Here is a 25,464-nt window from a genome sequence, read left to right on the forward strand (position 1 = left end):
CAACAGTCACTAAAGTTTTATTTTTAGATTTTTCAAGTGCTTTTAACTAAGGTTTTACCAAATCGTTTAATCCAAGGTTTGTGTATAGTTTTATCAAGAAGTTGTTACTAAAGTATTTTAGTACACAAACAATACCGTGGGTCTGGCGTAGTCGATTTCAAGAGACAGTAATTTAGAGAAACTTTATGTCAAAGTTACCAGATTCTAACTGACCAGAAACGTGATGAGTAAAAGCTCATGAACGTTCAGGTCCCCGTGTGACGTCATCGTGCGGAGTGTACTGCGAACACGAAACAATAATAATGGACTTTCCACGAACTTCTCGTAAGAAAGTGAACTTTTATGAACTCCATTCTTCCAATAAATATGCAGCTACGACAGAAAGAAATGGTTGTTAGAATTGTTCACACAATGATTTACTTATTTTGGGTAGCCATTCTTCAATTAACAGTATATTATGGTTAAACAACTGCCTCAACTTTCATATTTTGTAGGATTCGCTGCTGTTACAGGCCACTAGGCATACTTTGCCGTACGATATCGAGGTCTTCCCGCAATTGAAATGCATACCTTGTGAAATATGTCGACATCTCGGGTATTTCTTCATTTGTTGTCGCAATTAATCGTGTTTACAGTTACTTTCCAGCCAGTGGATGCAACATTAATCGAATCTACGAAACATAAAGCTTTGGGTATGTCTCTGTCTCACTGTCATAAAGTACGGCTTTCAGAAAGTCACAACTTCACGAGAGCAGAAAAACAAGCGAAGGGAACACCACGAAAAAAGAAGTTTCGATAGATTTCATATTCCATATACGAGTTTCAAAAGTTAATAAAAGGGAAATCTTTTACCGTCTGAGTACAATATATACATGCCTGCAATACATCATATCGTCCGTTCGTGTTAGTGTGTATCACTAACTTAGTTCCGTGCGTATAGTGTTGTGTCATTGGTTCTTCTAAAGAGAACTAAGTCACTCAGGGCATTGTGTGGCAGTGTACAACTCTTTTGTAAAATGATCCTGTTTTACCCTGCACATACGTGGTAAATTACGGCTGAAGATAAATAATTAAGTATGCACATTAGAAAATCAAGGCAATTGTGGCTACTGAGTTTAGGCATTTATCAAAATTAGGGAGATTTTACCTTAAGACAGCGGCGTAACGATGAGTCTGGGGGCCCCTGGGTCCAGGGAAGGAAGGGCCCCCCTGGCTGCTGCGGAGAATCAACCGATGTGCGCGCAGCGCACATCACGAGCGCGGAGCGCGAAGTCCCAAAGGCGTGGGTCCAGGGAAGCTCTGGGGTTCTACAAGCTCTCTGGTGCAATCTAAGTCGTATATGGAACATTTCGTGGTGATTTTATCGACTGAGATTTTGGGGAAAATCTGCGTTCATAGACACATTTTTGGTCCGCCTTATCTGTCATACTGGGAACATGAAAAAAAAATGTGTTGCAAAGCTAGAATACATTAAGAGATTGAAAGGACAATAAGACCAAATGACCAATGTCCAATTAACATAAACATGTATATTTCCACCCGTGGCGTAACTCCTGTGGACAAATGGTATCCAAGTTCCCAATAACTTGGAAAGGCTAGAGCTTGAATTTACTGAGGCATCGGCGATTTGGCCGATAGCTGAGGAAAGCATCAGCCAAAGGGGTTCAAAATATGCCAAATTTGTGTCATTTGACCAGTTATCGGCCAATGTCATGTGGCAACCCTGACCGCGAGCGAATTCATTGAAATTAGAGGCGCTGCTTCGCTATAATATGTACCAGCGTAGCCTATCAAGTTCCAGTGTGTACCTCAGGCTCTTGAGTCAGTCGTGCGGAAAGAAGGATACGAGATTTGCAGTTGCAGGGGCATATGATTTATGACGAACGTATTCACGGACAGAAAAATATGTCCATTGTCTCGTTTATAGTTTCTTTTCCAACGAAAACGTGCCGTTTAAAAAAAAAAAAAGAAGGTACCCCTCTTCTAAGTTCTGCACATCAGTGCAGCGGGGGCCCCTTTGGTCGGGGGCCCCTGGGTTTGCCCCGTGCGAGCCCATAGGCGTTACGCCGCTGCCTTAAGAGTGCCTCATTCATAGACTATACGTGTTTGTGACAACAGATGAACGGGAGAGGGCTATGAGGAGGTGTAGAGGGGCGGTAGTCGAGCACTAAGTGCATGGATCATTTCAAACGATATAGCATGCATGCCAAATATTTTAATGCATAGTTTCAGCCTACCAAAAACGACGACCTACTCCATTTACAGCAGACGCGACTTACGGAAGTAATCGGACTGTGCGAAAAGTATCGATCAAGTATAGCCTAGTAGTCTTACTACCGGTAAATAAAAAAGTTTAAGCTCTTTACCGGTTGACTAGATCACGTCTTCTCTCATCCCCAGTGTCGAGTACAACCCGTCCGCATGAATCTGAATGGACATAATATGGCTAAGTGACATGAAAACAACGGTCAGCCTGGCATAAAGATACTGCTTATACCACCCACAGACTGGAGTGTGACGCTAATTATGACCGGTTTTCGAAAAACATTTTGTCCATGTTCTTATAATATGACTGCGTGCATATATCTGGGCCAACTATATTAACGCGTAATCTCGAGGTTTCGAAGCAATGATGCAATGTTGACGATTTGCTATAAAATTACTCATCTGGTTATTTTACGAAATAAACAATAATTAAATGGATAAAAAGGAGGGGGAAACAGTCAAATACCTACGAAATGTACCATAACTGTACTTCCGTTAGCTTGGAAGAAGCCCGGTAGTAACTTTGTTAACAACTAATCTCTGCACTAACTTCAGTTTCCAGTGTTTCTCAACCTACTCCGCACATTGACGTCACGGGTGACCTGCAGTCACCAGAGCGCTTACGAAGTTTTGAGAAAGGAGCAAATTCCTTGTCCAAAAGTACTAGGTTTGATCAAGTTTTACCGAGTCCCATAAGAAAATAATACAATGTGCCTTACATCAATGGAAAGGTACAAGTGTAAAGATTCAATGTAACATAAATTTGAACGGATTAGAGGATGTCGAAAACCACCAGCTATGCATTTTAAAGGACACACAAAATCCTAAAATGGTCATTGCTCTGTCCTAGAGGTATTAAACTGCGTCGCACAACTTTCACAAATAGTAAAGACAAATCTTGCGTCTCAATTGTCGTTATGCTTTTATTTATTTATTACAATGTTTACTTTGTAACACAAATAGGCTTTGAAAATGGTGCTCCAACCATGCCCTCATAAGAGTAAGTGTTTATAGATACATAATAATATATTAAATGTGTTTGTGTGCGCGCGTGTGTGTGCCGGTATACATATGATAGCAAATCATAGATTACATACACGGGTACCACAGAGACGTGGTGTAATTACCACCAAACTTCTCTGCACCGAATACAGTTATTGGCCCATCACCAAGTAGCATAAAATCACGAAATCCTTCAGTGATATTGGTTACTTCAAGAAATGACACTGCGCAGGCATGTTCGTCGGCTGATGCGTACTGCATACACACATTCGGGAGAGAATTTTCTATGTCTGGACGAATTTGATCCATAAGTGCACAGAAAGGAACTGCCTCGGGTATTGAAGTGCACGTGGTTGAGGCGCAAAAGTCGAGACCCGGGCTATGGGATCCAATACCAAAATCGACCAGGACGACGTCATCAATTTCTTCACGGACGATTGACGTTGGTTCAATACAAGGCATCGTTACTGTGAACTCTATCTTTATTTCCTCTCCATGATCTCGTAAGAGTACGGACGATTCACTGATGGTCAATTCCTCGACATTTCGAAAAGGGTACAATATGTTTGCTATGGGTAGGGCCTGATCATTATCATTCTGTTGGTACAGCTGCGCCAGTGATAAGTCGTAATGGGGCGGTCCGCAGACGGTGTTGGATAAGAAAGGAATGACAACATAAAAAGATGGAACTGTTGGCGAAATAGCAAATTCTTCCGACAGATCAACCGTCTTTGCGTCACCAAAATCAATGTAAATAACATGTTGTCCATCATCTAGGTGTGGAAAGACTGGAGTCGCAGGAACGTACAGTTGTGGTGCTGAAGAAGAGAAGGCAATATTCATCACGGTATAAAAAACCAGAAGAAGATTATTATTATTATTTATAGACACCATTTGACTTTCACATATAGTCATATTGTTTTTGAAATAATAGTGGAATATTTTACCGTCACGATTGTAACATTTTACTAACATTCATTCACGTTACTATCATGGTAACCTAATCTACGGACAGTGTTTGTAAAGACGTTGTCATGTGTAAAACTACAGCCTGTAATTAAATTTCCATTGACCCTCCCACTACTACCACCAAAAATAAAAACAAGTACCGGAGAATATTTACCTCCAGGTGAAGCCTGCGCATACGTATCGAGTCTTGCCTGGACTGTTGCCGCATCCACTACGATATAAAACCCGACACCATTCCACCTCAAACGTGCAACTTCTACCTCTGTTGAAACGAACTCAGCGGTTGCCAACAGTATCAACAAGGCGAAATTCATCATCAATTTAGCATTTGTCATCTTCTTTCGTATATTACTCAAGTATAAGCACAACCGACAAAGAAATACTGAAAATATCAAGTTCTGCAAATTGTGACTTCGCTTCGGCTTTTCCGTCAACGGTTGCTCCGTGTCTTTCAACGACAAAGTTGAATTTGAAATATAATATAAATATATCGGAGAAAAGCTACTCCTCCGCACAAACTGACAGTCACTTGATGATGTTATTCGACGAGTTTGTACCAGCACTTTGTATTTTAGCCTGTGCATTGAAGCGCAATGGGTACGGTGGCTCAAAAGGGACATAGGAAACAAAAAAAATAGTGTCCTCAAATCTCAACATTTTGAAATAAAAAGTCAGAAATTTGAGATAAAATTTTGACTTTAAAAGACAAAAATGTTTATATTTTGGGACACTTATTTTTCCTTTCCTATGTCTCCAATAAGCCACTGTACATCGGTTTCTCTGACCTGGGATAAATCTCGAGAGTACTTAGTGTTTTAAGGGCTTTAATATAATCATACATACATATGCTGAAGTCACGAAACTGGATTAAATAAATTAAACTTAAATAGATACGAGAGAAGTTACTCCTTCTTACTCGTCTTTCAGTACCTGCACATGTTCCAAAATAGACGAATCTACGAAACATAAAGCTTTGGGTATGTCTCTGTCTCACTGTCATAAAGTACGGCTTTCAGAAAGTCACAACTTCACGAGAGCAGAAAAACAAGCGAAGGGAACACCACGTAAAAAAAAAGTTTAGATAGATTTCATATTCCATATACGAGTTTCAAAAGTTAATAAAAGGGAAATCTTTTACCGTCTGAGTACAATATATACATGCCTGCAATACATCATATCGTCCGTTCGTGTTAGTGTGCATCACTAACTTAGCTCCGTGCGTATAGTGTTGTGTCGTTGGTTATGCTAAAGAGAACTAAGTCACCCAGGGCATTGTGTGGCAGTGTACAACTAATTTGTAAAATGATCCTTGTTTACCCTGCACCTACGTAGTAAATCACGGATGATGATAAATAATTGAGTATGCACATTAGAATAACAAGGCAATCGTGGCTACTGAGTTTAGGCATACATAAAAATTAGGGAGATCTTACCTTTAGAGTGCCTCATGCGTAGACTATACGTGTTTGTGTCGACAGATGAACGGGAGGGGGCTACGAGGAGGGGCAGGGGGACGGTAGTCGAGTACGAAGTGGCATGGATCATTTCAAACGATTTAGCATGTATGCCAAATATTTTAATGCATACTTTCAGCCTACCAAACACGACGACTTACTCCATTTACAGCAGACGCGACTTATGGAAGTAATCGGACTGTGGGAAAAGTATCGATCAAGTATAGCCTAGTAGTCTTACTACCGGTAAAATAAAATAGTTTAAGCTCTTCGCTGGTTGACTAGATCACGTCTTCTCTCATCCCCAATGTCTACAACCCGTCCGCATGAATCTGAATGGACCTAGATATGGCTAAGTGACATGAAAACAACGGTCGGCCTGTCATGAAAGATACTGCTTATACCACCCACAGACTGGAATGTGACGTTAATTATGACCGGTTGTCGAAAAACTTTTTTCTCCATGTTCTTATAATATGACTGCGTGCTTATATTTGGACCTACTATATTAACGCGTAATCTCGGGGTTTCGAAGCAATGATGCAATGTTGTCGAGTTGCTATAATAAAGTAACTCATCTTGTTATCTTAAAATTCCTTTTTCCAAAAGTGTTAGGTTTGATCAAATTTTACCGAGTCCCATAAGAAAGTAATACAATGTGCCATACATCAATGGAAAGGTACAAGTGTAACGAATCAATGTAACATTAATTTGAACGGATTAGAGGATGTCGAAAACCACCAGCTATGCATTTTAAAGGACACACAAAATCGTCATTGCTCTGTCCTAGAGGTATTAAACTACGTTGCACAACTTCCACAAATAGTAAAGACAATTCTTACGTCTCAATTGTCGATATGCTTTTATTTATTGATTACAATGTTTACTTTGTAACACAAATAGGCTTTGAAAATGGTGCTCCAACCATGCCCTAATGAGAGCAGTTGTTTATATAGATATTAATAATATATTCAATGTGCTTGAGTGCGCGTGTGTTCCGGTATACATATGATAACACATCATAGATTACATACACGGGTACCACAGAGACGTGGTGTAATTACCACCAAACTTCTCCGCACCGAATACAGTTATTGGCCCATCACCAAGTAGCATAAAATCACGAAATCCTTCAGTGACATTGGTTACTTCAAGAAATGACACTGCGCAGGCATGTTCGTCGGCTGATGCGTACTTCATACACACATTCGGGAGAGCACTTTCTATGTCTGGACGAAATCGATCCATAAGTGCACAGAAAGGAACTGCCTCGGGTATTGAAGTGCACGTGGTTGAGGCGCAAAAGTCGAGACCCGGGCTATGGGATCCAATACCAAAATCGACCAGGACGACGTCATCAATTTCTTCACGGACGATTGACGTTGGTTCAATACAAGGCATCGTTACTGAGAACTCTATCTTTATTTCCTCTCCTTGATCTCTTAAGAGTACGGACGATTCACTGATGGTCAATTCCTCGACATTTCGAAAAGGGTACAATATGTTTGCTATGGGTAGGGCCTGATCATTATCATTCTGTTGGTACAGCTGCGCAAGTGATAAGTCGTAATGGGGCGGTCCGCAGACGGTGTTGGATAAGAAAGGAATGACAACATAAAAAGATGGAACTGTTGGCGAAATAGCAAATTCTTCCGACAGATCAACCGTCTTTGCGTCACCAAAATCAATGTAAATAACATGTTGTCCATCATCTAGGTGTGGAAAGACTGGAGTCGCAGGAACGTACAGTTGTGGTGCTGAAGAAGAGAAGGCAATATTCATCACGGTATAAAAAACCAGAAGAAGATTATTATTATTATTTATAGACACCATTTGACTTTCACATATAGTCATATTGTTTTTGAAATAATAGTGGAATATTTTACCGTCACGATTGTAACATTTTACTAACATTCATTCACGTTACTATCATGGTAACCTAATCTACGGACAGTGTTTGTAAAGACGTTGTCATGTGTAAAACTACAGCCTGTAATTAAATTTCCATTGACCCTCCCACTACTACCACCAAAAATAAAAACAAGTACCGGAGAATATTTACCTCCAGGTGAAGCCTGCGCATACGTATCGAGTCTTGCCTGGACTGTTGCCGCATCCACTACGATATAAAACCCGACACCATTCCACCTCAAACGTGCAACTTCTACCTCTGTTGAAACGAACTCAGCGGTTGCCAACAGTATCAACAAGGCGAAATTCATCATAAATTTAGCATTTGTCATCTTCTTTCGTATATTACTCAAGTATAAGCACAACCGACAAAGAAATACTGAAAATATCAAGTTCTGCAAATTGTGACTTCGCTTCGGCTTTTCCGTCAACGGTTGCTCCGTGTCTTTCAACGACAAAGTTGAATTTGAAATATAATATAAATATATCGGAGAAAAGCTACTCCTCCGCACAAACTGACAGTCACTTGATGATGTTATTCGACGAGTTTGTACCAGCACTTTGTATTTTAGCCCGTGCATTGAAGCGCAATGGGTACGGTGGCTCAAAAGGGACATAGGAAACAAAAAAAATAGTGTCCTCAAATCTCAACATTTTGAAATAAAAAGTCAGAAATTTGAGATAAAATTTTGACTTTAAAAGACAAAAATGTTTATATTTTGGGACACTTATTTTTCCTTTCCTATGTCTCCAATAAGCCACTGTACATCGGTTTCTCTGACCTGGGATAAATCTCGAGAGTACTTAGTGTTTTAAGGGCTTTAATATAATCATACATACATATGCTGAAGTCACGAAACTGGATTAAATAAATTAAACTTAAATAGATACGAGAGAAGTTACTCCTTTTTACTCGTCTTTCAGTACCTGCACATGTTCCAAAATAGACGCTGGCAAAATTACTTCAGATCTGGATGCACTAGTATGTCCATTCGTTTGTGACATTAAAAAAGTATAATAACTCCACCATTTGAAATGTTTATACTAAGAATACCTTGTTCTTTTTCTCATATTTCCCAAGCCGCATAGTTTATCCCCAAGCACCATGTTGTATTACACTGACCACACCTTCCCCCACCGCTACCCCACCTCTTCTAGTCAGGTCTGGTTGCTGTCAGAAAGGTACAACAAGCATGAAAACCGGGAAGGGTCTACGACGGTACATATTAGCGTAAAATGTTTTCAATTTAGGAAACAGAATGGGAATCCATTATTTGTATCCATTTAGGGTGCAATTAAGGAATCCATTGAAGTGAGCAGATTGTAAAACTGTACACTTGGCGGACCCTCAATTATTTAACTTTCATCTAACAAGGCTCTTCGTTTAATTTTAGATTGTCTCTGTTAAATTCTTGTTACCGAAAGCCGGGTGCATTTTGTCACAAATATTCAACATTGTATTTTTTTTCAAGGGGATTGTACTTTTAGGGAAGAGATTAAGTTGTAATGGTACCTCTGTTTGTCTTTTTGTTTCAATTATTTTGTTGTTGTTTATAAATGGTTGACTATTTCGTCGCGGTATCTGAAAACGCGGCGAGGCGGATGTTTACGATGGATGTATACTGTTATGACCAATTAATACATGGAATAAAATATATGAAAGGGCGGTCAAGTTATACTCCTTATCGGCTTACAACTATGAATGCATTTTTAGATTGTTTTTCAATGATTTATTTTTTTATTTTTAACAATATTGCTAATAAATTAGTACAGTTTATTTGTGCAGCATCATTGGAAAACAATCTAGTTTGGCTCAGAGCCGTAGATAGATATACACGGCTATGCTTCGGCTATAGAGCGCCATCACCTTCCTATACTATATTGGACTAAAATGCATAGCTAGAGGCAAAACTAATCCTTTTTGGCTCATACTAAATCCTGCAATACATATCGTCCGTTCGTGTTAGTGTGCATCACTAACTTAGCTCCGTGCGTATAGTGTTGTGTCGTTGGTTATGCTAAAGAGAACTAAGTCACCCAGGGCATTGTGTGGCAGTGTACAACTAATTTGTAAAATGATCCTTGTTTACCCTGCACCTACGTAGTAAATCACGGATGATGATAAATAATTGAGTATGCACATTAGAATAACAAGGCAATCGTGGCTACTGAGTTTAGGCATACATAAAAATTAGGGAGATCTTACCTTTAGAGTGCCTCATGCGTAGACTATACGTGTTTGTGTCGACAGATGAACGGGAGGGGGCTACGAGGAGGGGCAGGGGGACGGTAGTCGAGTACGAAGTGGCATGGATCATTTCAAACGATTTAGCATGTATGCCAAATATTTTAATGCATACTTTCAGCCTACCAAACACGACGACTTACTCCATTTACAGCAGACGCGACTTATGGAAGTAATCGGACTGTGGGAAAAGTATCGATCAAGTATAGCCTAGTAGTCTTACTACCGGTAAAATAAAATAGTTTAAGCTCTTCGCTGGTTGACTAGATCACGTCTTCTCTCATCCCCAATGTCTACAACCCGTCCGCATGAATCTGAATGGACCTAGATATGGCTAAGTGACATGAAAACAACGGTCGGCCTGTCATGAAAGATACTGCTTATACCACCCACAGACTGGAATGTGACGTTAATTATGACCGGTTGTCGAAAAACTTTTTTCTCCATGTTCTTATAATATGACTGCGTGCATATATTTGGACCTACTATATTAACGCGTAATCTCGGGGTTTCGAAGCAATGATGCAATGATGTCGAGTTGCTATAATAAAGTAACTCATCTTGTTATCTTAAAATTCCTTTTTCCAAAAGTGTTAGGTTTGATCAAATTTTACCGAGTCCCATAAGAAAGTAATACAATGTGCCATACATCAATGGAAAGGTACAAGTGTAACGAATCAATGTAACATAAATTTGAACGGATTAGAGGATGTCGAAAACCACCAGCTATGCATTTTAAAGGACACACAAAATCGTCATTGCTCTGTCCTAGAGGTATTAAACTACGTTGCACAACTTCCACAAATAGTAAAGACAATTCTTACGTCTCAATTGTCGATATGCTTTTATTTATTGATTACAATGTTTACTTTGTAACACAAATAGGCTTTGAAAATGGTGCTCCAACCATGCCCTAATGAGAGCAGTTGTTTATATAGATATTAATAATATATTCAATGTGCTTGAGTGCGCGTGTGTTCCGGTATACATATGATAACACATCATAGATTACATACACGGGTACCACAGAGACGTGGTGTAATTACCAACAAACTTCTCCGCACCGAAAACAGTTATTGGACCATCACCAAGTAGCATAAAATCACGAAATCCTTCTGTGATATTGGTTACTTCAAGAAATGATACTGCGCAGGCATGTTCGTCGGCTGATGCGTACTTCGTACACACATTCGGGAGAGCACTTTCTATGTCTGGACGAAATCGATCCATAAGTGCACAGAAAGGAACTGCATCGGGTATTGAAGTACACGTGGTTGAGGCGCAAAAGTCGAGACCCGGGCTATGGGATCCAATACCAAAATCGACCAGGACGACGTCATCAATTTCTTCACGGACGATTGACGTTGGTTCAATACAAGGCATCGTTACTGAGAACTCTATCTTTATTTCCTCTCCATGATCTCGTAAGAGTACGGACGATTCACTGATGGTCAATTCCTCGACATTTCGAAAAGGGTACAATATGTTTGCTATGGGTAGGGCCTGATCATTATCATTCTGTTGGTACAACTGCGCCAGTGATAAGTCGTAATGGGGCGGTCCGCAGACGGTGTTGGATAAGAAAGGAATGATAACATAAAAAGATGGAACTGTTGGCGAAATAGCAAATTCTTCCGAGAGATCAACCGTCTTTGCGTCACCAAAATCAATGTAAATAACATGTTGTCCATCATCTAGGTGTGGAAAGACTGGAGTCGCAGGAACGTACAGTTGTGGTGCTGAAGAAGAGAAGGCAATATTCATCACGGTAAAAAAAAAAGATTATTATGATTATAATTTATAGACACCAGTTGACTCTCACATGTAGTCATATTGTTTTTGAAATAATAAGGGACAATTTTACCGTCACGATTGTAACATTGTACTAACATTTAGTCAAGTTACTATAGTAACCTAATCTACGGACAACGTTTGTAAAGACGTTGTCATGTGTAATACTACAGCCTGTAATTAAATTTCCATTGACCCCCCCCCCATCCCCCACTACTACCACCAAAAGAAAAACAAGTACCGGAGAATCTTTACCTCCAGGTGAAGCCTGTGCATACGTATCGAGTCTTGCCTGGACTGTTGCCGCATCCACTACGATATAAAACCCGACACCATTCCACTTTAAACGTGCAACTTCTACCTCTGTTGAAACGAACTCAGCGGTTGCCAACAGTATCAACAAGGCGAAATCCATCGTAAATTTAGCATTTGTCATCTTCTTTCGTATATTACTCAAGTATAAGCACAGCCGACAAGGAAAAACTGAAAGTATCAATTTCAATCTGCAAATTGTGACTTCGCTTCGGCTTTTCCGTCAACGGTTGCTCGATCCGTGTCTTTCAACGACAAAGCTGAATTTGAAATATATATAAATATATCGGAGAAAAGCTACTCCTCCGCACAAACTGACAGTCACTTGATGTTTTACGACGAGTTTGTACCAGCACTTTGTATTTTAGCCTATGCATGGAACCGCAATGAGTACGGTGGCTTAAAAGGGACATAGGAAACCAAAAAGAATAGTGTCCTCAAATCTCAACATTTTGAAATAAAAATTCAGAAATTTGAGATAAAATTTTGACTTTAAAAGACAAAAATGTTGATATTTTGGGACACTTATTTTTCCTTTCCTATATCCCCAATAAGCCACTGTACATCGGTTTCTCTGACCTGGGATAAATCTCGAGAGTACTTAGTGTTTTAAGGGCTTTAATATAATCATACATACATATGCTGAAGTCACGAAACTGGATGAAATAAACAAAACTTAAATAGATACGAGAGAAGTTACTCCTTTTTACTCGTCTTTCAGTACCAGCACATGTTCCAAAATAGACGCTGGCAAAATTACTTCAGATCTGGATGCACTAGTATGTCCATTCGTTTGTGATATTAAAAAAGTATAATAACTCCACCATTTGAAATGTTTATACTAAGAATACCTTGTTCTTTTTCTCATATTTCCCAAGCCGCATAGTTTATCCCAAGCACCATGTTGTATTACACTGACCCAGCCATCCCCCACCGCTACCCCACCTCTTCTAGTCAGGTCTGGTTGCTGTCAGGGAGGTACAGCAAGCATGGAAACTGAGAAGGGTCAACATGTTAGCGTTAATGTTTTAATTTAGGAAACAGAATGGGGGTACATTATTTGCATCCATTTAGGGTGCAATTAAGGAAACCATTGAAGTGGGCAGATTGTTAAACTGTACACTTTGCGTACCCTAAATAACTTATAACTTTCATCTAACAAGGCTCTTCGTTTTGTTTTAAATTGTTTCTGTTAAATTTTTCTTAGCAAAAGCCAGGTGCATTTTGTCAATTATGTCACAAATATTCAACGTTGTAATTTTTTTTCAAAGGGATTGTACTTTTAGGGAAGATATTAAGTTGTGATGGTCCCTCTGTTTGTCTTTTTGTTTCAATTATTTTTTGTTCACAAATGGTTGACTATTTCGTCGTGGTATCTGAAAACGCGGCGAGACGGATGTTTACGATGGATGTATACTTTTATGACCAATTAATACATGGAATAAAATCTATGAAAGGGCGGTCAAGTTATACTCCTTATCGGCTTACAACTATGAATGCATTTGTAGATTGCTTTTTAATGATTTTCTTTTATTTTTTTACGACATTACTAATAAATTAGTACAGTTTATTTGTGCAGCATCATTGGAAAACAATCTCGTTTGGCTCAGAGCCGTAGATAGATATACACGGCTCTGGGTCGGCTATAGAGCGCCACCACCTTCTCATATTGGATAGGTGAGATTACCTTATGCATTAAAATGCATAGCTAGAGGCAAAACAAATCTTTTTTTGGCTCATACTAAAGTATTTTAGTACACAAACAATACTGTGGGTCTCGCGTAGGCGAAAGAGACAGTAATTTAGAGAAACTTGGTGTCAAAGTTACCAGATTCTAACTGACCAGAAAGGTAATGAGTAAAAGCTCATGAACGTCCTGGTCAACGTGTGACGTAATCGTGCGGAGTGTACTGTGAACGTGAAACAATAATAATGGACTTTCCACGTACTTCTCGTAAGAAAGTGACCCTTTGATTCACTCCTTTCTTCAAATAAACATGTAGCTACGATAGAAGGAAATGGTTATTAGAATTGTTCACACAATGATTTTCTTATTTTGGGTAGCCATTCTTCAATAAACTGTAATCTATGGTTAAGCAACTGCCTCAACGTCTGGTCATATTTCGTAAGATTAGCTGCTGTTATAGGCCACTATACATACTGTGCCGTACGATATCAGTCGAGGTCTTCCCGCAATTGAAATACATATACCTTGTGAAATATGTCGACATCTCGGGTATTTCTTCATTTGTTGTTGCAATTAATCGTGTTTACAGTTATTTTCCAGCCAGTGGATGCAACATTAATCGAATCTACGAAATACAAAGCTTTGGGTATGTCTCAGTCTCACTGCCATAAAGTAAGGCTTTCAGCAAGTCACAACTCCACGAGAGCAGATACACAAGCGAAGGGAACAGCACGGTAAAAAGGAGCGCCTGATAGATTTCATATTCCATATACGAGTTTCAAATGTTAAACAAAGGGAAAACTTTTACCGTCTCAGTACAATATATACATGCCAACAATACATATCGTCCGTAGGTGTTAGGCTTGCGAGTCACTTCGCCCAACAACCATTTCGCCCAACTGCCATTTCGCCCAACCAGCCTGGTCATTTCGCCCAACCGCGTTGGTCATTTCGCCCAACCAGCATGGTCAGTTCGCCCAACCGTGTTGGTCATTTCGCCCAACCAGCATGGTCAGTTCGCCCAACCGTGTTGGTCATTTCGCCCAACCTTATTTTTACTAATATTCAGTCAGAATAATATTACTTTTTCTATTCCACCAGTTCAATTTGATTTATTTTGGGTAAGGTTACTTCGTAATAGGTAAATAAAGTGAGGTCCGCTCGGTATCGATCGGAGTCTGAGCAGTTATTTCGGGTATAATGGGAGGATTACACTACTTTAGGCGTTTACGCATACAATGGAAGTTATATTATTATACAAACAAAGGGGAATCGGTCTTCATAAAAACCTATCAAACCTAACCCCTAAAATACTGGTCCATCCTACTGACTAACAATTCCGGAACGTTAAGTGAAAAACAATATATATATAAAACCCGTCCGTAATATTTATCAATGTAACCACATATGTAATCACATATGTAGGCCTAATCAATTTAACCACGACTTCAAGTTTCCTTAATACTCGGTTCGTATCCCGTAACGTTAACAATTCCCGACCGTTTACTATCAAACCTAACCCCTAAAACACTGATCCATCCTCAAGATTCCTTAATATTCGGTTCGTATTCTGTAACGTTTCCTTACTAAAGTTATACAAAGAAAAGGACTTCAAGTTTCCTTAATATTCCTTAATATTCGAACGTTTACTATCAAACCTAACCCCCAACACACTGATCGGTCCTCAAGTTTCCTTAATATTCGGTTCGTATCCTGTAACTTTAACAATTCCCGAACGTTATCTTTTCAAGTATCATATTTAATCAAGGTTGGGCGAAATGACCAGGCTGGTTGGGCGAAATGACCAGGCTGGTTGGGCGAAATGACCAGGCTGGTTGGGCGAAATGACCAGGCTGGTTGGGCGAAATGACCAGGCTGGTTGGGCGAAATGACCAGGCTGGTTGGGCGAAATGGTAAGGTTGGGCGAAATGGCAGTTGGGCGAAATGGTTGTTGGGCGAAGTGTCCTGCTTCCGGTGTTAGTGTGCATCACTAAGTTAGCTCCGTGCGTATAGTGTTGTGTCGTCGGTTCTGCTAAAGAGAACTAAGTCACCCAGGGCCACGGTGTGGCAGTGTACAACTCTTTTGTAACATGATCTTTTTTTTCAATTTCAATTCAATTTTCAATTTCTTTATTCCAGTATAAATTACAAAATTTATAAATAGGACACATAATAATGATACATAATATAGATGTAAAAATGTACAATCATGAAAGCATGAACAAATAAGAAATAAGATGGAAGATTAGATGTTTGAAAGATTAAAAGGATTATAACAAATATTCTAAGAACCCATCTTGAATATAAATGGCTGCTCTGTATGATAAATGAGTTCTTAAAAAGCATAATTCTAAAAGTTAGCAAGATAGTAGGATTACGTAGATTGTACTTGTTGGTTCTATTGCACAGAGAGATCAACTCGGAGTGAAGTGGGTGATCTTAGAACTATGTATATTCTTAGCTAGTCTTATGAATTCATTTTAGCAGCAGTGTTTACTCTACCAACCAGGCATTCACAGTCGATATTAAATATATTTGAGCAGTATTTCAAAAAACTTCTGATTCTTTTCTTGTCCTTTTCAAGTAGAAGGTAATACCAGACAGGAACTGCATACACAATCATTGGCAGAATTGATGAGTTGAAAACCTTATCTCTTACATTAGAATGAAAATAAGGAGTAATGTATGCCAACGTTGATACAATATAATACACCTTAGACATCATTTAGACATTTGTTTAGTAAAGGTTAACTTGGCGTCAATATCATCTCCTAAGTACATAGTATGAGATACCCGCTCAGCAACGGAGCCTTGAACATAAGTTTACTGATCCCTGGTCTGAATGAAACCTTGATGTTTAATGTTTTCAAAAATTATTTCTTTAGATTTCTGAGGATTAAGTAAGAGGTTTTTCTGCTCACACAAATTGACCATATTATCAATACATGATTTATAGTCATTTTGATTTTCAAGGTGTGTCCGCTTTAAAATGTTACGGGTTATAGCTGTACGTATCATCAGCGTACTAAATTACATTACACCCCAGAGAAGAACGTATATCATCTGTGTGTATTGTAGAAAGTAACGCAGATAGAGGACCTCCCTGGGGGACTCTCACTGTAATCTTTGATTCCTCTGAATAACCTTTCTGTAGCTTGACTTGTCGGGATCATCATTGTAAAAAATTAGCCAACCAATGGATAAGCCATGGCTCATCGATAAAACCAGGGAGTTGTTCCATAACAACTCCCTGGTTTTATCAGGGAGTTTGTATGCCATAACAACTCCGTGGTATGAGCCAAAAAAGATTTGTTTTGCCCCTCGCGATGCATTTTAATGCATAAGGTAATCTCACCTATCCAATATAGTAGAGCAAGGTGATGGCGCTCTATAGCCGAAGCAGAGCCGTGTATATCTATCTACGGCTCTGAGCCAAACTAGGTTGTTTTCCAATGATGCTGCATAAATAAACTGTACTAATTTATTAGTAATGTCGTAAAAAATAAAATAAAATCATTGAAAAGCAATCTACAAATGCATTCATAGTTATTTGCCGATAAGGAGTATAACTTGACCGCCCTTTCATAGATTTTATTCCATGTATTAATTGGTCATAAAAGTATATACATCCATCTCAAACATCCGTCTCGCCGCGTTTTCATATACTGCGACGAAATAGTCAACCATTTAAAAACAAAAAATTAAATAAAACAAATAGACAAACAGAGGGACCATTACAACTTAATATGTTCCCAAAAAGTATAATCCCCTTTAAATAAAAGTACAATGTTGAATATTTGTGACGAAATTGACAAAATGTACCTGGCTTTTGGAAAGAAAAATTTAACAGAAACAATCTAAACTTAAACGAAGAGCCTTGTTAGATGAAAGTTAAGTAAGTGAGGGTACGCCAAGTGTATAGTTTTACAATCTGCTCACTTCAATGGTTTCCTTAATTGCACCCTAAATGGATGCAAATAATGGATTCCCATTCTGTATCCTAAATTGAAAACATTTAACGCTAACACCGTCGTAGACCGTTCCCAGTTTTCATGCTTGTTGAACTTTCCTGAAAGCAACCAGACCTGACTAGAAGAGGTGGGGGAGGGGTGGGGGAAGGTGGAGTCAGTGTAATACAACATGGTGCTTGGGATAAACTATGCGGCTTGGGAAATATGGGATAAAGAACAATGTATTCTTAGTATCAACATTTCAAATGGTAGAGGTATTATACTTTTTTAATATCACAAACGAATGGACATACTAGTGCATCCAGATCTGAAGTAATTTTGCCAGCGTCTATTTTGGAACATGTGCAGGTACTGAAAGACGAGTAAAAACGAGTATCTTTTCTCCTATCTATTTAAGTTTTGTTTATTTTAATCCAGTTTTGTGACTTCAGCATATGTATTTATGATTATTTTAAGCACTTGAATATTTTTTGTACTTTCGAGATTTATCCCAGGTCACAAAAACCGATGTACGGTGGCTTATTGGGTACATAGGAAAGGAACAAACGTGTCCCTAAATATCAACTTGAATTTTTATTTCAAAATGTTGACATTTGAGGGCTCCATTTGTTTTGGTTTCCTATGTCCCTATTGAGCCACCGTACTCATATCGCTTCAATGCATAGGCTAAAATACAAAGTGCTGGTACAAACTCGTCGTAAAACATCAAGTGACTGTCAGTTTGTGGGGATGAGTAGCTTTTCTCCGATATATATATATATATATATATATATATATTTATATATATATATATATTTATATATATATATATATATATATATATATATATATATATATATATATATATATATATATATATTTATATATATATATATATTGAAATAAAAATAATTTGAATAAAAATAAAAATAAAAAAAAAAACATTTTGAAATAAAAAAAATATGTATATATATATATATTTCAAATTCAGCTTTGTCGTTGAAAGACACGGAGCAATCGTTGACGGAAAAGCCGGAGCGAAGTCACAATTTGCAGAAATTGATACTTTCAGTATTTCCTTGTCGGCTGTGCTTATACTTGAGTAATATACGAAGAAGTAATATAAGAAGATGACGAATGCTAAATTTATGATGAATTTCGCATTGTTGATACTGTTGGCAACCGCTGAGTTCGTTTCAACAGAGGAAGAAGTTGCACTTTCAAAGTGGAATGGTGTCGGTTTTTTATCGTAGTGGATGCGGCAACAGTCCAGGCAAGACTCGATACGTATGCGCAGGCTTCACCTGGAGGTAAATATTTTCCGGTACTTGTTTTTTTTTTTTGGTGGTAGTAGTGGGGGGGGGAGGGGTCAATGGAAATTTAATTACAGGCTGTAGTTTTACACATGACAACGTCTTTACAAACATTGTCCGTAGATTAGGTTACCATAGTAACGTGAATGAATGTTATAGTAAAATGTTACAATCGTGACGGTAAAATATTCCACTATTATTTCAAAAACAAGATGACTATATGTGAAAGTCAAATGGTGTCTATAAATAATAATAATAATCTTCTTCTGTTTTTTTATATCGTGATGAATATTGCCCTCTCTTCTTCAGCACCACAACAGTACGTTCCTGCGACTCCGGTCTTTCCACACCTAGATGATGGACAACATGTTATTTACATTGATTTTGGCGACGTAAAGACGGTTGATCTGTCAAAAGAATTTGCTATTTCGCCAACAGTACCATCGTTTTATGTTATCATTCCTTTATTATCCGACACCGTCTGCGGACCGCCCCATTACGACTTATCACTGGCGCAGCTGTACCAACAGAATGATAATGATCAGGCCCTACCCATAGCAAACATATTGTACCCTTTTCGAAATGTCGAGGAATTGACCATCAGTGAATCGTCCGTACTCTTAAGAGATCATGGAGAGGAAATAAAGATAGAGTTCTCAGTAACGATGCCTTGTTTTGAACCAACGTCAATCGTCCGTGAAGAATTTGATGACCTCGTCCTGGGCAATTGGTTTTTTGGATCCCATAGCCCGGGTCTCGACTTTTGCGCCTCAACCACGTGCACTTCAACACCTGAGGCAGTTCCTTTCTGTGCACTAATGGATCAATTTCGTCCAGACGTAGAAAGTGCTCTCCCGAATGTGTGTACGAAGTACGCATCAGCCGACGAACACGCCTGCGTAGTGTCATTCCTTGAAGTAACCAATATCACTGAAGGATTTCGTGATTTTATGCTACTTGGTGATGGGCCAATAACTGTTTTCGGTGCGGAGAAGTTTGTTGGTAATTACACCACGTCTCTGTGGTACCCGTGTATGTAATATATGATGTGTTATCATTATGTATACCGGCACACACACGCGCACTCAAACACATTGAATATATTAATATGTATCTATATAAACACCTGCTCTCATTAGGGCATGGTTGGAGCACCATTTTCAAAGCCTTTTTGTGTTACAAAGTAAGTATTGTAATCAATAAATGAAAGCATAACGACAATTGAGACGCAAGATTTTGTCTTTACTATTTGTGGAAGTTGTGTAACGTATTTTAATACCTATTGGCCAGAGCTATGACCATTTGGGGATTTTGTGTGTCCTTTAAAATGCATAGCTGGTGGCTTTCGACATCCTCTAATCCGTTCAAATTTATGTTACATTGAATTTTAACACTTGTACCTTTCCATTGATGTATGGCACATTGTATTATTTTCTTATGGGACTCGGTAAAACTTGATAAAACCTAGCACTTTTGGACAAGGAATTTGCTCTTTTCGCAAAACTTCGTAAGCGCTCTGGTGACTGCAGGTCACCCCGTGACGTCAATGTGCGGAATAGGTTGAGGAAAACTGAAACTGAAGTTAGTGCAGAGATTAGTGGTTAACAAAGTTACTATCGGGCTTTTGCCAAGCTAACGGAAGTACAGGTATGGTACATTTACTAGGTATTTGACTGTTTTTTTCCTCCATTTTATCCATTTAATTATTGTTTATTTCGTAAAATAACCAGATGAGTTATTTTATAGCAAATCGACAACATTGCATCATTGCTTCAAAAGCCCGAGATTACGCGTTAATATAGTTGGCCCAGATATATGCACGCAGTCATATTATAAGAACATGGACAAAAACGTTTTTCGGCAATGGTAATAATTACCGTCACAATTAGTCTGTGGGTGGTATAAGCAGTTCCTTTCATGCCAGGCTGACCGTTGTTTTCATGTCACTTAGCCATATCTAGGTCCATTCAGATTCATGCGGACGGGTTGTAGACATTGGGGATGAGAGGAGACGTGATCTAGTCAACCAGCGAAGAGCTTAAACTTTAGTATTAACCGGTAGTAAGAATACTAGGCTATACTCAATCGATACTTTTCGCAGAGTCCGATTACTTCCAAAAGTCGCGTCTGCTGTAAATGGGGTAGGTCGTCGTTTTTGGTACGCTGAAAGTATGCATTAAAATATTTGGCATGCATGCTATATCGTTTGAAATGATCCATGCCACTTTGTGCTCGACCACCGTCCCCCTGCCTCTCCTCGTAGCCCGCTCCCGTTCATATGTCGACACAAACACGTATAGTCTACGCATGAGTCCCTCTAAAGGTAAAATCTCCCTAAGTTTGATACAGGCCTCTGTCTAAACTCAGTAGCCACGATTGCCTTGTTATTGAGTTACTTGAGTGACATTGAGTTACTTGCTGTGAGAGCTCGTCCTAGGTTTCTGCCCAGTAACATATCAAACATTACTATCTTAAATATGTACACTCGCCCTTCAGCAAACTTCACGGTTTCGAATGCCGGGTTGACAAAAAAATGCTATAACATCAATGTTAAAGGAGAATCCGCGTTCATATAACTTTATTGTTGGGGATCTCAACAGGGACCGATTACCATTCCTCGAAACAATGGTCTACAACAACCTCGTAAATTTCGTCACCTTCCCAAGATCTTACACCATTTTGGATTGCATGTTAAAGGTTGGAGTTACTTCACTGCCAAGAAAATGCATCCTATATCTACATCAGATCATTTCAGTGTTCTAATTATGCCACGATACAAAGAACGTTATCGAGAAGTTCAAAAGATACCAAGACCAAAGGAAAGAGACACCAGGAAGAGTAATGTTGACAATTTACGAGTCATGTTGGATTCAACAGACTGGAGTGTTTTTACAGATACGTGTGACACACTAGATGAATTGACACAAGTAGTATCATCTTACATCAATTTTACCACTGATATCTGCATCCCTTACAGGACAATGTCACACTCAGAAGTTATGAAGAGATTGCCAGCCGATGATAAGATCAAGCAGTTGGGAAGCAATTGATGATGGTGACACTGCTCTACGGAACAGGCTACTGAGACAAATCAATAAATATGTGTTCAAGAGGAGGAATGAATACTTCCAATAGGTAACAACAGACAAACAGTCTCTCTGGGATCTACCCAAATCAATACGGAAACCAGATGACCAGCATAGAAACTTGGTAAATGATGAGTTTGGCCAAACTTTAAGTCAACACCGGACGTTTTAATGATGCTTCGAGCAAAGATATTTCACTTATACTACCAGACCTATCAACTACTGACCACCAGTAATACAAGAGAAAGATGTAAAAAGACAATTTGGACTTGTTAAGATAGGAATTGCGTCTGGTTTTGATCAAACTCCCTGGTGGGTGTACAAGTATTGCTCTGAAGAATTAGCTGGCGTATTTACTAATTTATATAATGTAAGTTTAAATGAGAATTAAATTCCGTCCCTATGGAAGCATGCTAAAACATCACCTGTGCCTAAAATCTCCATTCCAACATCTGTAAACGATTTTAGACCAATTGACATGTCCAGTATTGGTTTTAACCGTTTGCAAAATTATTATTTCCATACTTGACGCAGGCCATCGTATCACACGGTGATAAAAATCAGTTTGCCAACAAAAAAGGCGTGTCCTGCACAGATGCTATATTTAAGCGCGTACATTGTGTTGCTTCTGGTTTTAATCAGAGTGACACAACAGTCACTAAAGTTTTATTTTTAGATTTTTCAAGTGCTTTTAACTAAGGTTTTACCAAATCGTTTAATCCAAGGTTTGTGTATAGTTTTATCAAGAAGTTGTTACTAAAGTATTTTAGTACACAAACAATACCGTAGTTCTGGCGTAGTCGATTTCAAGAGACAGTAATTTAGAGAAACTTTATGTCAAAGTTACCAGATTCTAACTGACCAGAAACGTGATGAGTAAAAGCTCATGAACGTTCAGGTCCCCGTGTGACGTCATCGTGCGGAGTGTACTGCGAACGCGAAACAATAATAATGGACTTTCCACGAACTTCTCGTAAGAAAGTGACCTTTTTATGAACTCCATTCTTCCAATAAATATGCAGCTACGACAGAAAGAAATGGTTGTTAGAATTGTTCACACAATGATTTACTTATTTTGGGTAGCCATTCTTCAATTAACAGTGTATTATGGTTAAACAACTGCCTCAACTTTCATATTTTGTAGGATTCGCTGGTGTTATAGGCCACTAGGCATACTTTGCCGTACGATATCGAGGTCTTCCCGCAATTGAAATGCATACCTTGTGAAATATGTCGACATCTCGGGTATTTCTTCATTTGTTGTCGCAATTAATCGTGTTTACAGTTACTTTCCAGCCAGTGGATGCAACATTAATCGAATCTACGAAACATAAAGCTTTGGGTATGTCTCTGTCTCACTGTCATAAAGTACGGCTTTCAGAAAGTCACAACTTCACGAGAGCAGAAAAACAAGCGAAGGGAACACCACGTAAAAAAAAAGTTTCGATAGATTTCATATTCCATATACGAGTTTCAAAAGTTAATAAAAGGGAAATCTTTTACCGTCTGAGTACAATATATACATGCCTGCAATACATCATATCGTCCGTTCGTGTTAGTGTGTATCACTAACTTAGCTTTGTACGTATAGTGTTGTGTCGTTGGTTCTGCTAAAGAGAACTAAGTCACTCAGGGCATTGTGTGGCAGTGTACAACTCTTTTGTAAAATGATCCTGTTTTACCCTGCACATACGTGGTAAATTACGGCTGAAGATAAATAATTGAGTATGCACATTAGAAAATCAAGGCAATGGTGGCTACTGAGTTTAGGCATTTATCAAAATTAGGGAGATTTTACCTTAAGACAGCGGCGTAACGATGAGTCTAGGGGCCCCTGGGTCCAGGGAAGGAAGGGCCCCCCTGGCTGCTGCGGAGAATCAACCGATGTGCGCGGAGCGCACATCACGAGCGCGGAGCGCGAAGTCCCAAAGGCGTGGGTCCAGGGAAGCTCTGGGGTTCTACAAGCTCTCTGGTGCAATCTAAGTCGTATATGGAACATTTCGTGGTGATTTTATCGACTGAGATTTTTGGGGAAATCTGCGTTCATAGACACATTTTTGATCCGCCTTGTCTGTCATACTGGGAACATGAAAAAAAAATGTGTTGCAAAGCTAGAATACATTAAGAGATTGAAAGGACAATAAGACCAAATGACCAATGTCCAATTAACATAAACATGTATATTTCCACCCGTGGCGTAACTCCTGTGGACAAATGGTATCCAAGTTCCCAATAACTTGGAAAGGCTAGAGCTTGAATTTACTGAGGCATCGGCGATTTGGCCGATAGCTGAGGAAAGCATCAGCCAAAGGGGTTCAAAATATGCCAAATTTGTGTCATTTGGCCAGTTATCGGCCAATGTCATGTGGCAACCCTGACCGCGAGCAAATTCATTGAAATTAGAGGCGCTGCTTCGCTATAATATGTACCAGCGTAGCCTATCAAGTTCCAGTGTGTACCTCGAGCTCTTGAGTCAGTCGTGCGGAAAGAAGGATACGAGATTTGCAGTTGCAGGGGCATATGATTTATGACGAACGTATTCACGCACAGAAAAATATGTCCATTGTCTCGTTTATAGTTTCTTTTCCAACGAAAACGTGCCGTTTAAAAAAAAAAAGGTACCCCTCTTCTAAGTTCTGTACATCAGTGCAGCGGGGGCCCCTTTGGTCGGGGGCCCCTGGGTTTGCCCCGTGCGAGCCCATAGGCGTTACGCCGCTGCCTTAAGAGTGCCTCATGCGTAGACTATACGTGTTTGTGACAACAGATGAACGGGAGAGGGCTACGAGGAGGTGTAGAGGGGCGGTAGTCGAGCACTAAGTGCATGGATCATTTCAAACGATATAGCATGCATGCCAAATATTTTAATGCATACTTTCAGTCTACCAAAAACGACGACCTACTCCATTTACAGCAGACGCGACTTATGGAAGTAATCGGACTGTGCGAAAATTATCGATCAAGTATAGCCTAGTATTCGTCATACAGGTAAATAAAAAAAGTTTAAGCTCTTCGCCGGTTGACTAGATCACGTCTTCTCTCATCCCCAATGTCGAGTACAACCCGTCCGCATGAATCTGAATGGACATAATATGGCTAAGTGACATGAAAACAACGGTCAGCCTGGCATAAAGATACTGCTTATACCACCCACAGACTGGAGTGTGACGCTAATTATGACCGGTTTTCGAAAAACTTTTTGTCCATGTTCTTATAATATGACTGCGTGCATATATCTGGGCCAACTATATTAACGCGTAATCTCGAGGTTTCGAAGCAATGATGCAATGTTGACGATTTGCTATAAAATTACTCATCTGGTTATTTTACGAAATAAACAATAATTAAATGGATAAAAAGGAGAGGGAAACAGTCAAATACCTACGAAATGTACCATAACTGTACTTCCGTTAGCTTGGAAGAATCCCGGTAGTAACTTTGTTAACCACTAATCTCTGCACTAACTTCAGTTTCCAGTGTTT

General features: G+C 39.2%; 3 protein-coding genes and 1 long non-coding RNA gene across 4 annotated transcripts; 1 reads left to right on the forward strand and 3 right to left on the reverse strand.

The window, feature by feature from the left end:
• Positions 1–2,914: 2,914 nt before the first annotated feature.
• LOC139970177 (uncharacterized) lies at positions 2,915–4,758 on the reverse strand. The gene is made up of 2 exons (XM_071975816.1): positions 4,391–4,758; positions 2,915–4,085 (listed from the first exon to the last, which is right to left on the reverse strand). The coding sequence occupies exons 1-2, from the start codon at positions 4,569–4,571 to the stop codon at positions 3,355–3,357; spliced, it is 912 nt and encodes a 303-aa protein (XP_071831917.1). The 5' UTR covers positions 4,572–4,758; the 3' UTR covers positions 2,915–3,354.
• Positions 4,759–6,539: 1,781 nt separating this feature from the next.
• Positions 6,540–8,120, reverse strand: LOC139970166 (uncharacterized). Its single transcript, XM_071975808.1, has 2 exons — positions 7,753–8,120; positions 6,540–7,447 (listed from the first exon to the last, which is right to left on the reverse strand). The coding sequence occupies exons 1-2, from the start codon at positions 7,931–7,933 to the stop codon at positions 6,717–6,719; spliced, it is 912 nt and encodes a 303-aa protein (XP_071831909.1). The 5' UTR covers positions 7,934–8,120; the 3' UTR covers positions 6,540–6,716.
• Positions 8,121–10,677: 2,557 nt separating this feature from the next.
• Positions 10,678–12,288, reverse strand: LOC139970181 (uncharacterized). Its single transcript, XM_071975820.1, has 2 exons — positions 11,893–12,288; positions 10,678–11,585 (listed from the first exon to the last, which is right to left on the reverse strand). The coding sequence occupies exons 1-2, from the start codon at positions 12,071–12,073 to the stop codon at positions 10,855–10,857; spliced, it is 912 nt and encodes a 303-aa protein (XP_071831921.1). The 5' UTR covers positions 12,074–12,288; the 3' UTR covers positions 10,678–10,854.
• Positions 12,289–18,590: 6,302 nt separating this feature from the next.
• LOC139970168 (uncharacterized) lies at positions 18,591–20,124 on the forward strand. The gene is made up of 2 exons (XR_011794060.1): positions 18,591–18,896; positions 19,209–20,124. It is a non-coding gene; the product is annotated as an uncharacterized lncRNA (long non-coding RNA).
• The last annotated feature ends 5,340 nt before the right edge of the window (positions 20,125–25,464 follow it).

Source organism: Apostichopus japonicus, chromosome 7, assembly GCF_037975245.1.
Source record: "Apostichopus japonicus isolate 1M-3 chromosome 7, ASM3797524v1, whole genome shotgun sequence".
Taxonomy (NCBI): Eukaryota; Metazoa; Echinodermata; class Holothuroidea; order Aspidochirotida; family Stichopodidae; genus Apostichopus; species Apostichopus japonicus.